The sequence below is a fragment of the Symphalangus syndactylus genome, chromosome 6 (genome assembly GCF_028878055.3).
Source record: "Symphalangus syndactylus isolate Jambi chromosome 6, NHGRI_mSymSyn1-v2.1_pri, whole genome shotgun sequence".
In the NCBI taxonomy this organism is placed as follows: domain Eukaryota; kingdom Metazoa; phylum Chordata; class Mammalia; order Primates; family Hylobatidae; genus Symphalangus; species Symphalangus syndactylus.
The window spans coordinates 48,419,980-48,433,929 of NC_072428.2; the positions used below are offsets into that span (position 1 = coordinate 48,419,980).

The 13,950-nt window shown below is 38.8% G+C and overlaps 2 protein-coding genes across 3 annotated transcripts in view; one reads left to right on the top strand and one right to left on the bottom strand.

The window, feature by feature from the left end:
- EIF3F (eukaryotic translation initiation factor 3 subunit F) overlaps window positions 1–13,950 on the bottom strand; it is a 91,517-nt gene that overhangs the window by 48,279 nt on the left and 29,288 nt on the right. The gene's annotated exons all lie outside the window — the stretch shown is intronic.
- LOC129484445 (olfactory receptor 10A3) lies at window positions 8,167–9,111 on the top strand. Its single transcript, XM_055282543.1, has one exon. The coding sequence runs from the start codon at window positions 8,167–8,169 to the stop codon at window positions 9,109–9,111; it is 945 nt and encodes a 314-aa protein (XP_055138518.1).

The following is a 13,950-nucleotide window of genomic DNA, read 5'->3' on the forward strand; positions in this document are numbered from 1 at the left end:
GGAACACACTCTGCTTCCACTACCCCAACTTGCATCACTCTAGTATATATTTGAGGTGGGAAGAAGAAGAATTTGAATAAGTTATAAGGTTGTATTTTTTTTTTTTTTTTGTATTTGAAACAGAGTCTCGCACTGTCGCCCAGGCAGTGCGATCTCATCTCACTGCAAGCTCCACCTCCCAGGTTCACGCCATTCTCCTGCCTCAGCCTACCGAGTAGCTGGGATTACAGGCACCCGCCACCACGCCCAGCTAATTTTTTTTTCTATTTTGAGTAGAGACAAGGTTTCACCATGTTACCCAGGATGGTCCTGATCTCCTGGCCTGGTGATCCGCCCGCCTCCACCTCCCAAAGTGCTGGGATTACAGGCGTGAGCCACCGTGCCAGGCCAAGTTTAGATTTTTAAAGAGATTAAATTCTTAATAGTAGGATGAAACTAGTTTAACAACTAACTAGCTGAAAACATACATAAGTCTGCCCAAGATGTCATCAGGAGAAATACTATGCAATGGGAAAGGATTTTTTCATGATCTAATTGGTAATAGTTACTGGAAGAAACAAAAACACCACATGCTCCAATGAGTTAGAATTTCTTGGTAAAAATTGCATGTAGTTGTTGAGTCTTCTAGCCTTTAAGTCTTGCATTTTTTTTCTAATAATTTCTTTGTCTTTCTGTGTTGCATTTTGGGGATACAAACTTAATTTTTGCTATTGTGGCTATAATGAAATTAATGGTCCCTATTGTGAAATCTCACCAATGCTAGAGCTTATATACATGAAATCTGCATTTATGGACATCATGCTAAATCTTATGATTTTTTTCTTGCTAAAATTCTTGTCATATATTTGTCTTTTATGGGTACAGCAAATGTCACTTATTACAAGTGAAATCTGGCTACTCCTTAGAAAATAAGAAACTTAAATCTCTGTCCTACTTTCTGCTCATCTCTCTGCTAATCTGTTGAACTACAGTTTGAGATCTAAAGGGTACTTAGGAAACTGGAGAAGAAAGTGGTTTTACACACACTGTGGTGTTATTTGGTTGTAGGCCATTGCACACAATCTGAATTTGTAAAGATAAAAAGGACTGTGTATTTTGGCAATACCATAGATCAGAGATATTTCTCCAGGTTAGTTCATTTGGTCTAATTCATCCTTTTAAGTCACTGCGTAATATTGAGTATTGCACTATTTATACAATAATACAGTATTTGTTGGCTATCAGTTTCATTTTTTTTGCCACAACAAACTATGATGCAATAAACAGCTGTATGCATATATATCCCAAGGGGGAGAGCTGGATCAAGGAGTAAATGTACTTTTAATTTTAACAGATATAGTATTGCTACATTACTTTCTGAAAAGTTTCTACTTTAGATAAGCCTGAAGATATACTCAATGCCACCATCTTGGGAAAGCACCCAGATACCACTAAATAGGGATAGGATTTTCATTTCTGTAGCTAAAATCTTATCTGTGAATGACTTGGGAAAGTTGGTTCAAACTTGGGAGGGTCAAACTGGGAACCATCAGATTCTAAACTCCAAATGGGAATACACTTAGCCATTTAAGGGAATAATTCAATTTGCTTCATGTAACCTGAGAATATGTTAAAAAAGAAAATTTTATGGGACATCTTTTTGTTGTCAGTACACTGGATGCTCACTGGAGATCCATTTCATATGAAGCTAAGTCACATAGACTCAAATTAATTCAAATCAATCAATTATGCTTTTTGTTGTTGTTCATTTATATCTCTGTTCAATTAATAAATCTACTATCTATCTAATTACCTTCCACCAACACATGATAGGCACAGGGGCTTTAAAACTGAATAATCCCTGCCCTTGAGGGACTCACAGTCTGTTGTAATCACAGGGTCTAAATGGCCACTGAATCCAAACTTTTATATGTATCTACTTTTACATGTATCTAAGACCAGGCTGATAAAAATAAGTTTGAGCTGTCAACATATGTTTGACTATGGGATGATTTAACAGGTGTATTGATCCATTCAGTCTTGTAGCCAGTCCCAACGGAATGAATTTATGACTTTGCCAGATTGCCTGGGCAGGTGGATAGTGTCCTTGACCAGATTGGCTCTAATCACACCTTTGCTCATTAGACCCACTTTTTGTTGAAACAGCTTGAAGTCAATCTTCCCTCATTTTGAAGATGACATTATCATTTCCATAGAAGTAGGGGTAATTGTGAGACATTTATTTCAATCCAAATCTATTCATTTTAACACCTAGAACAATAAAAAAGTAGTAATTTTGAAACAAAACTCTGACAGTTTTCTGTGGAAAATATTAAAAAACCCATTATAATTGGGGAACAAATCCTAATGAACCTACCAGGCTTGCGTGCACACCTCTCCTAATCATCTCTGCCACTCTCTCCTTCATTCTTTGCTCTTTGGTTTTTGTAATGCATTAAGCCCTTTCTTCTTCATGTTATTTCATCTCCCTTGTTCTCTTTCTTTTGTTATTACCATCATGAACAGAAAAATGAAATAGAATGGCATTCTAGAAGTGGGTATGAGCCTAAAGAGTGTTAATGTAATTCCTCTGCTTTTGTAGACAAGGGAACTGAGGCACAGGAACTTCAGCTGTATTTCAAGGTACTATCTTTGGTGAGAGAGGTGCTTCTGGGGTTTCAGTGGTTATGTTTAAAGCAAAGGTGCAGAGTCCCACAACTCCCTATGCAGGGTCTTCAGTGCCTGCTGGTGTTGCCAGGATCCAAGCATTCATATTTTTTAACTATTGTAGATTAGGTTCTGCAGGAAACGCTGCGATAGAGATTAGTGTGCAATGGGATCAACATCTGTGGAAGGGAAGGAAAGAAGGGCAGGATTTAGCGAAGAAAGAAGTTGAGTTTTGAGGCAGACTTCCTGAAGGCTTCAATGGACTGAAGGCAGGGATGACCCTTCAGAGATGTCCTGACCTTCAGAGTGGGGGCCAAGCCCTTATTCTCTGCCATTGATCAGTTAGTAGATACAGCTGCCCCAGGTGAAGCAGTCCTTTTAGGGGCTGACAGCTCAGGCCTTTCTGGCAACAGCACTCGCAAAATCTTCATTCCTGAAGATTCTTCATTCTTGAAGGTAGATCTGGACAGCTTATCCCATAGGTCAACAAACTGAGGCTTTCTTAGAAACTCTATTTCCCCAGAGATGTTAGAGAGATGACCTCTCCTTTACAAATTGATTTTCCTCCTCTTTGAAGGCAGTCCCCTCTCTTAAGACTCTGCCATTAAGCCTCCTTAAGATGAGGAGACAGACTGTGCTCAGAATCTCAGTCTTACTGCCCTGGCCCTGTTCCCATCTTCCCACATCTTCTGGCTCCTCACTATTCTCAGTGAAATAACAAATACATCAGAGAGCTTCAATAGCCAGACCAGATCAAGCAGAAGAATGAATATCTGAACTTGAAGATCAGTTGTTTGAAATCACCCAGTGAGTGAAAATAAAAATAAAATAAATGAAAAAGAATGAAAAAAGGGCTACAGGACTTATGGGACACCATTAAGCAAACAGATATGTGTATTATGAGAGTTCTGGAAGAGATGGGAAAAGGCATAGAAAACCTATTTAACAAAATAATAGTTAAAAACTTTCAGAGTCTTGGGAGAGATATGAAGACCCAGATCCAGTAAGCTCAAAGTCCCCAAACATATTTAACCCCAAAAGATCCTTCCTGAGGCACATTATAGTCAAACTGTTAAAAGTCAGAGATAAAAAGAGAATTCTAAAAACATCAAGAGAAAAGCATCAAGTCACATATAAGGGAATCCTCATTAGACTTACAGCAGGTTTCTCTGCAGAAACTCTATAAGCAAAGAGACAGTCATATTTTCAAAGTGCTGAAAGAAAATAATTGGTGGCCAAGAATACTATACCAAGAAAAGCTATCCTTCAGAATGGAAGGAGAAATAAAGTTTTTCCAGACAAGCAAAAACTGAGGGAATTCATTACCACTAGACTGACCTTTCAAGAAATGCTCAAGGGAGTCCTACAAACAATGATAGGTCCAACAATACCACCATCATAACACCCTCCCCCACCCTCCCCAAATTTTTGCTGATCCCATTGCCTGCTGATGGCACTTACTCTGTTGCTTTGCTTCTTAGGTAACAGACTCATAGGAAAGAAGCTAATTTCTGTATATCACACTTCCCATTTCCCACTTCAAGGGTTTCAATGGATTTTTCTTTTTTTTTGCATGACTCAGGGGACTGGGACATCTGTATAGGCTCATAACAATGCCTTTACAGTCAGGTTCTTAGCTTGTTCAATGAAGGGATGGTCAATTCTGAGAAGACTTCTTCATTAATAGAGTGTGTGACTATTTACTTCTTGACTTATTTTAAGAGGGTAAGTATATCCCTTTTCCCCTCACTCCTAGACTCAGGAACCAGTTCCAAAGGTGTGCAAAGCCCTTGAAGTGATTTATTTATGGACTTCCCTGCCCGTGTTTCTATTTACTCATCCTCTCTTTCACCAACATTTGAAATCTTGTCTTATTTATGTAACACATTCATATCCAGGACTATGTATTACTATTTATCCTCTACAATACATATGATTTTGCTCCATTCATTACATCCTAGTTCTACTTCTGTCCAGTCCATCTTGCAAAAATAAATAATGCAACATTATTGTTTCTCAGCTTTCATCTCACCTCCTTGTATTTATATAATAATTTAAAGTATACCATGCTTTATGTATAGAGCATTTGTGTGTTGAATCACCATCATTCTTTGACCTCCTTCTCCTATAAACAGTACCTTCATTTCCCTTGGGGAATTTTTTAAAATTAAACATTTTCAGGTATGCATAGTTAGAATTGATGCTGTACCTGGTTATAGGATAGAATGCCATGAAAATTGCATATTAGGTAGCATTTCTCATCTCATTCACAGTCACAGTGTCTGGTTTATGAGTGGATAGTCATGTAATCCCACCATAGTAAATGATACAGCAGGGGTTATTGGATTAGTTTTTGCAAATGAAAGCCCTTTATCCTCAGGATAACTGGTACATTGCCCACTGGATACAGAGAGGATCTATCCCTAAGTGTTGTTAGCAGCCTTATTGCCACTAAAGGGAAAATATTCATTGAGAATAGAACCTACTCTAGGAAAGCAGAGATGAGAAATAGAGAAAAAAAGAAATCCCGGTCCTGGCAACATTATCTGAGTTCTGGATAAAGCCAAGCCTACAGATTCATTAATCCCTATACTTTGCTGGAACTGAGCTAATAGTCTTACTGATTGCTCAAATCAGTGTGAACTTAACTCTGAGTCCTCTGATTGTTACATATACCTTGTAAAGTTAATAACATCATCTTGATTTTATCAAAAAAGTAATAGAGCCAGAGAGGAGACATGATGCTCAGTCATTTTAGTTCAGATGTTTTGACTTCAAGTTAAAAAGTTTCGACTATAAAATTATCTAAAAGACTTTCCCCCCAAATTTAGTATTTCCATATTACTACTAGAAAATATAAGTTTTGGTATCTCCAGGCTTTCCACAAAGTAACTTCAATTTACTTGCCATAACACATTTCCTACCATTGCACAAACTGTCTATCTTGTCCAATCAGATCCTCTGTCCAAATCACTCTGCCTTTACTCACGCTCACATTCTTTTCTCTCTTCTGCATTTGTGCCTATTTATTAACATTCATTCAGTCTCTGCTTTCATTTCTTAATGGGGAAGGTCTTGGTGGAATTGGGTCTCTCGTGTGAAGAGGTGTTAATTCCCTATGGAAACCTGGAAGAGTCGTATTCCAAGTTTGTGCAGTGGAGCTTCCTTGTCCCCGTACAGGAAAGTCTGTATAAATTGTGTGTAAGTTCTCCAAAGAAGATTTCTCTGAGGGCATAAAATTTAATGCAGTATAATTTAAAATCAATGCATTGAATCACTAAGTTGTATTTATGGAAGTGCTTTTTAATTGAAGAGGTAAAACATAAATGGGATGAAAATCAGGGACAAGGAATAGATAAGGATCTGAAGATTCTGCTTTGGTGCCTGTTGGTGGGTTTGATAATTGGAGATATTTATCAAGTGATAACTCAGTGCTCAGGTAAGAAAGTCAACTGCTGTGCCCTTCATATTCACATAAAAGTTTGGACAGTAATTAGACCTATAAACGGTTTGCTTGCACAAATCATCAATTCTTAGAGGTACGTAGTTGAGGGAGCGGGGTGAAGGTGGTCAGAAATAAGTCCAATTGGGTAGAAAGATGAAACCCTGACGAGGGAGTTATTTGTCCAAGATTATACAGAAAGTTAATGCCAGAGCCAGTAGAACATATCAGTGAATTAGCTAAATCAGCATTATGTTGTTTTATGTTAAAGGGAAAAGATGGAGCATTTAAGTTCAGCTTAAAAAAATTACTCATGAAGGCAGTAATTTAGATTTGTTCTATAACTTTGCTTTATCAGCTCCTTAAAAGTTATCTATTTTTAGTAGGATACTCTAAATTTTCTCATTTTACAAATGTATTTGGTTTTATAGGCCTGGAGTTGAAAATGTAGTTTTGTCTATTAAAATGGTACTTAGGCATTTTTTTTTCCTGCCAAGTCTATTTTAGGAGATTTTTTACATCCAAAATATTTTGTTATAGTTAATACATATATTTGATTTTTAATATCACAATGGTCAGACTCAATAAATCAATTGCCTTTTCCTCTCTGCTAATGTCCTAATGATATGAAATCAAGATGTCTTCAGCTTGCTGTGTCCTTCTCTCCTCCTGGCTTCCTCTTGTCCCACAGTAAAATTCTGCTGGTTTTTGAAGCATCACACAAAGTCCAGATTAGATGTCCATGCTAGTGCTAAGGTGTCATTGAATATGTTCTATTTGAGCAAGGCAGCCTTCCTCCTTATGCTTTTTCTCCTCTGCTTAATGGACCTTCCACCCATGCCATCTTGTGATTATGGTTTCCCACCCTCACTGTCCATTCAGAAGTAATGTTTCCGTCATTTACATTCCTAAAGCAATTTTTATCACTCTAGTTCCCCTTAAATGCCAGCCTGAGAAGTGGGCATTGTATTCTACTGATAAGGGGAGACCCTGAAGGTTCTGGGAGGGAGGGTGATGTTATTTTGTCAGAAATTTGAGGTACAGATTGGAGGAAGGGGTATAAAACATGGAATAGCCAGTTAGGTTTCCATTTAAAGGTAGAGGAGGTGAAGAGAGAGGAAAAGAGGCAGTGAGGTGGAGCAGTGTCAGCAGGGGTGGACTCGTGAGGCCAGGAGGACTCCAGATTTTAAAGACTTGTGGGCCCTGATAGTGAAAGGAATACTGGGAGACAAGGATGGTTGATCTGGTTGAGAGCAGAGAGAATGAAGTTGCTTTGCCCTGAGAGGGGCTCTGGAGGGGCAGTTGGATTGGGAAGAAAATGGTCATCTCTGCATGGGACTGGCAGGCCCAAAGTGACTCGGGCAGCATGTGTGCTGCCTATGTGCCCACCCACCACTACTCCATGTTCCCTTCAGCCCAGCTCCCATCTGACTGGAGTTGAGGCCTTGCAGCCTGCAGTTTGCAGTCTGCAGTCTTCTATCAGCAAATTAGAGAAACACCTATGTCAGAGCCAGAAGGGATCATTCTGCTGCTTCCAACCCATACAGATGGGGAACCCAAGTGCAGGAGAGGCAGAGACCCATCTTGGAGACAGTGGCAGAGTTAGGACTGCAGCCAAGTTCCAGACTAGCTCGCAATTCAGGTGTAACCAAAACGCAGGTTCAGTTGCTCTTTGCTTGCAGAATCCAATTAAGGGAAGAGGTATAGGCTCCTGCCTTTAAGGACACTGCTTCACTTTTTGGGAAGAAAGCAGGGGCTTTTAAAGGGAGACTAGGCATTAAGAGAGGAGAGAGAGAGCAACCTACATAACAAAGATGTTGCCAGATAACATTTACTGTTATTTTGTACTTTAAAAACAAGATTTCTGAACCAAAAAACTTCACTTATTTGTATTTTAAAGATTCATAATTACAAGTCATTGGCCATTCTTCAAAAGTGCCAACCTGAAGTTCTGTCAAAATGAGCTTGTCATTACATCTGCTGTCAAGAATTCCAGACTCAAACTCACAGCTATGGGATTATGACTTCATACTCGATATACCAGGTCCATATAAACAATATAAGGTTCAACTACTGAAATGAAAACACAAAATCAAAGCCGTGTGGTTGAATTAATCCTCCTGGGCTTTTCTAACTTTCCTGAGCTCCAGGTGCAGCTCTTTGGGGTTTTCCTGGTTATTTATCTGGTGACCCTGATGGGAAATGCCATCATTATAGTCATCATCTCCCTAGACCAGAGCCTCCACGTTCCCATGTACCTGTTCCTCCTGAACTTATCTGTGGTGGAGGTGAGTTTCAGTGCGGTCATTATGCCTGAAATGCTGGTAGTCCTCTCTACTGAAAAAACTACAATTTCTTTTGGGGGCTGTTTTGCACAGATGTATTTCATCCTTCTTTTTGGTGGGACTGAATGTTTTCTCCTGGGAGCAATGGCTTATGACCGATTTGCTGCAATTTGCCATCCTCTGAACTACCCAGTGATTATGAACAGAGGGGTTTTTATGAAATTAGTAATGTTCTCATGGATCTCAGGGATCATGGTGGCTACTGTGCAGACCACTTGGGTATTTAGTTTTCCATTTTGTGGCCCCAGTGAAATTAATCATCTCTTCTGTGAGACTCCCCCGGTACTAGAGCTTGTGTGTGCAGAAACCTTCTTATTTGAAATCTATGCCTTCACAGGAACCATTTTGATTGTTATGGTTCCTTTCTTGTTGATCCTTTTGTCTTACATTCGAGTTCTGTTTGCCGTCCTGAAGATGCCATCAACCACTGGGAGACAAAAGGCCTTTTCCACCTGTGCCTCTCACTTGACATCTGTGACCCTGTTCTACGGCACAGCCAATATGACTTATTTACAACCCAAATCTGGCTACTCACCAGAAACCAAGAAACTGATGTCATTGGCTTACACATTGCTTACTCCTCTGCTCAATCCACTCATCTATAGCTTACGAAACAGTGAGATGAAGAGGGCTTTGATAAAACTATGGCGAAGAAAAATGATTTTAAACACAGTCTGATTGTGTTGAGAAGCTAAGATTTGGCCACTGCCTGAGTGAACTCTATTTAAATTTAATAAAGGTGAAAAAGATTGCATTTTTTGTATGAATATGTAAATTTGTTGAGTTTTTAAGATTGGAAAATATATCTCTTTCAATAAAGAACTGCTGTCACTTGTGTTTAATAGATACATATGTTCTCATAACATCATACAACAGTTTATTCATCCATTTCTCTATTATGAACATCCAAGTAGCTACTAGATTATTGTCATTAATACAGTGCTTCAATAAATGCCTTGTTCCATATGCTCATATGTACTGATGTCATTATACCTGTGTGATAGATTTGCTACAGTGAGACTGATAGGATGAGGAGTATCTGTGTTTACAAATTTTATTAGCTATTGCAGAATTACTTTTCAAAATGATTATAGTTCTTCAGACTGGCCTGAAGGCTCACTGTGCTTTGGTAACAGGGTAGAGCTTCAAGAGACCAACAAATAGAGTGACGAGGTTTTTATTTTTGGATTGAAAATTTGTTCCATGGATGAGTTAAAAAAAAAAAAAAAAAGTGCATCTATTTTTGGGGGCCCAAAATGGTTCTACTTCATGAATTTACACAAATTATAATCCCAGACTGGATTTCTCTTGGTATCTTTCCAAATATTTATCCAATGTTGGTGACCAGAGAGCTACATGGGAAGTTTCTCAAATTCTCATTTGATAATACCAGTATCTTTTTCATTTACAGACCACTGATTTAGAAAGTTTTATGAAGTTTCCATTTGTAGTCTGTTATAGGAAAGTAAAATCTTGGGGCCCCAAACTCACTATGCCAAAAGGAAAAGTTAAGCTTGGAAACTGACTCAGGCAATAAAACTGCCTTTCCTTTTGTTCCTAAATAGATAGCTACAAGATAGCAGGTCACCTATCTTCCCAGGTTACCTCCCTCAATTGTTTTTAAAAATAATTGGAATAAAACTGATACTGTGATGTTAATTAAGATTAGATATACATATTCTGCTAAATGAAGGGGTGTCATTATAATTTGTGTATATTATTTGGGATTAGACAATACATATATATATCTGTGTGTCTATTTAAACTGTTTTTAGGTTTATAATTGTTAAACAAATCCCTACTGATTTCTTACGTGGTCTCTATTACATATGAAATTTGACATAAATATCTGAATTGTTTATTGGTATTATTTCAATTCATATAGAGTTGACTGAATTTGAGTTTAAGGAATTCCAATATGAAATCAGATCACATTAATTCTAAATGTGTATGGGTATATTTGTATATGGTCTACGCACTGATTTGTAATTTTTTTGAGGAGTTACACACTGTCACTAGTAAATCTGGTTGGTCTGGGTAAATGAGTTCCACATTGCTTGGGCTTTTGCATAGCCTTTATCTCTGCTGTCAGGCCACTTTGTTCTTGTGGGCATCATGTCAGCACTGGGGTAGCTGCTGACAGAAGAAGTAGGCTAATTTGTCAACTGGGTGAGTCATTTTACCTATTGACCAGGTGTTAACACAAGATACAAAGACCTTCACACTTTATGCCCACTCCGTATGTCTATCAATATGCCTCTACTCTAGACCTCCCTGCTGCCAAACTCCCTATCTTTTCTTTCCAGATCAGGTCAATAAACTTTCACTTATCCAGTCTTGCCTACCAGCTTCCTGGTCCAGCACCCTCAGAACCAGTACCATGGTTCTCCCCCTGTTGGTGAAGGTCTGTTAGACCTTGCAGCTCTTTTGTGTTATTGTCCCATTCTTTCCTTATTTCCCTGGCTGAGTTGTGCTGTGACTTAACCATATTTATAGGCCTGGTGTTGAGGAAAAGAGGTGAAGGCAGTTTCTGATGGTGCACCTCTTCAATAATCTTCCTGCCCTGAATAGGGAGGGGTTGGTCACTTCTGCAGTATTAGAAAGTTTAGTGATATCCTGGAAGTCCAGATCTTTGGAGGCATCCACCTAGAATTCTTATCCCACGTGTCAAAGCCTTAGATTTTTTCCAACTCTGGCTCCAGATTTGGCTTAACATAGCTACCTTGATTAAGCATGCAGGTATCATTGAAGTTCAGCCACTGTGACTACTGAACCCTGAAAATGATCTCCATCTTTTCCTGCCTGCTTGTTGCAAGAGATGAGGATCTCTTTGTGAGTGACTGACACTCTTGCTCTCACATTTAGTTTTCAATGGTTTGTCAATTGACTCATCTTTTGTTATCTATCCGAAGATCAATGCAATGTAATAATGTTTTAGTCTGTTAGCATTGCTGTAAAGAAATACCCGAGACTGGGTAATTCATAAAGAAGGGAGGTTTACTTAGTTCATGGCTCTTCAGTCTGTGCAAGAAGCATGGTGCCAGCATCTACATCTGATGAGGACCTCAAGCTGCTTCCACTTTTGGCTGAAGGGGAAGGAGAGGCAGAGTATAGAGATCACACAGTGAGAGAGGAAGTGGAAAAAAAGAGAAAGAGGGAAGGTGTCAAGCTATTTTTTGCAACCATCTCTAGCAGAACTAACAAAGTAAGAACTCACTCACTCCCCTCATCACCCTAGGGAATCAATCTGTTAATAAGAGATCCACCACCAGGACCCAAACATCTCCCACTAGGCCCCACCTTCAACACTGGGGATCAAATTTCTTTTTTTTATTGTTATACTTTAAGTTCTAGGGTACATGTGCACAACGTGCATGTTTGTTACATATGTATACATGTGCCATGTTGGTGTGCTGCACCCATTAACTTGTCATTTACATTAGGTATATCTCCTAATGCTGTCCCTCCCCACTCCCCCCACCCCTCAAGAGGCCCCAGTGTGTGATGTTACCCTTCCTGTGTCCAGGCGTTCTCATTGTTCAATTCCCACCTATGAGTGAGAACATGAGGTGTTTGTATTTTTGTCCCTGCAATAGTTTGCTGAGAATGATGGTTTCCAGCTTCATCCATGTCCCTACAAAGGACATGAACTCATCCTTTTCTATGGCTGCATAGTATTCCATGGTGTATATGTGCCACATTTTCTTAATCCAGTCTATCATTGATGGGCATTTGGATTGGTTCCAAGACTTTGCTATTGTGAATAGTGCTGCAATAAACATATGTGTGCATGTGTCTTTATAGTAGAATGATTTATAATCCTTTGGGTATATACACAGTAATGGGATTGCTGGGTCAAAAGGCATTTTTGGTTCTAGATCCTCACCACACTGTCTTCCACAATAGTTGAACTAATTTACACGCACACCAACAGTGTAAAAGCGTTCCTATTTCTCTAGCACCTGTCGTTTCCTGACTTTTTAATGATCTCCATTCTAACTGGCGTGAGATGGTATCTCATTGTGGTTTTGATTTGCGTTTCTCTAATGACCAGTGATGATAAGCTTTTTCTCATATGTTCGTTGGCTGCATGTATGTCTTCTTTTGAGAAGTGTCTGTTCATATCCTTCGCCTACTTTTTGATGGGGTTGTTTGCTTTTTTCTTGTAAATTTGTTTAAGTTCCTTGTAGATTCTGGATATTAGCCCTTTGTCAGATGGATAGATTGCAGGAATTTTCTCCCATTCTATAGGTTGCCTGTTCACTCTGATGATAGTTTCTTTTGTTCTGCAGAAGCTCTTTATTTTAATTAGATTCCATTTGTCAATTTTGGCTTTTGTTGCCATTGCTTTTGGTGTCATCCTGATACCAAAACCTGGCAGAGACACAACAAAAAAAGACAATTTCAGGCTAATATCCCCGATGAACATCGATGCAAAAATCCTCAATAAAATACTGGCAAACCGAATCCAGCAGCACATCAAAAAGCTTATCCACCACAGTCAAGTCAGCTTCATCCCTGGGATGCAAAGCTGGTTCATCACATGCAAATCAATAAGCACAATCCATCACATAAACAGAACCAATGACAAAAACCACATGATTATCTCAATAGATGCAGAAAAGTCCTTCAATAAAATTCAACACCCCTTCATGCTAAAAACTCTCAATAAACTAGGTATTAATGGAACATATCTAAAAATATTAAGAGCTATTTATGACAAACCCACAGCCAATATCATACTGAATGGGCAAAAGCTGGAATTATTTCCTTTGAAAACAGGCAGAAGACAAGGATGCCCTCTCTCACCACTCCTATTCAACATAGTATTGGAAGTTCTGGCCAGGGAAATCAAGCAAGAGAAGGATATTCAAACAGGAGGAGAGGAAGTCAAATTGTCTCTGCAGATGACATGATTATATATTTAGAAAAACCCATCGTCTCAGCCCCAAATTTCCTTAAGCTGATAAGCAACTTCAGCAAAGTCTCAGCATACAAAATCAATATGCAAAAATTACAAGCATTCCTATACACCAAAAATAGACAAACAGAGAGCCAAATCACGAGTGAACTCTCATTCACAATTGCTACAAAGAGAATAAAATACATAGGAATCCAACTTACCAGGGATGTGAAGAACCTATTCAAGGAGAACTACAAACCACTGCTCAAGGAAATAACAGAGGACACAAACAAATGGGAAAACATTTACATGCTCATGGATAGGAAGAATCAATATCATGAAAATGGCCATGCTGCCCAAAGTAATTTATAGATTCCATGCTATCCCCATCAAGCTACCCCTGACTTGCTTCACAGAATTAGAAAAAACTACTTTAAATTTCATATGGAACCAAAAAAGAGCTCACATAGCCAAGACAATCCTAAGCAAAAAGATCAAAGCTGGAAGCATCATGCTACCTGACTTCAAACTATACTCTAAGCCTAAAGTAACCAAAACAGCATGGTACTGCTACCAAAACAGATATATAGATCAATGGAACAGAACAGAGACCT

Excerpts from the sequence above, each read along its gene's own strand:
- LOC129484445 (XM_055282543.1), top strand. The coding sequence starts at position 8,167 with ATGAAAACACAAAATCAAAGCCGTGTGGTTGAATTAATCCTCCTGGGC.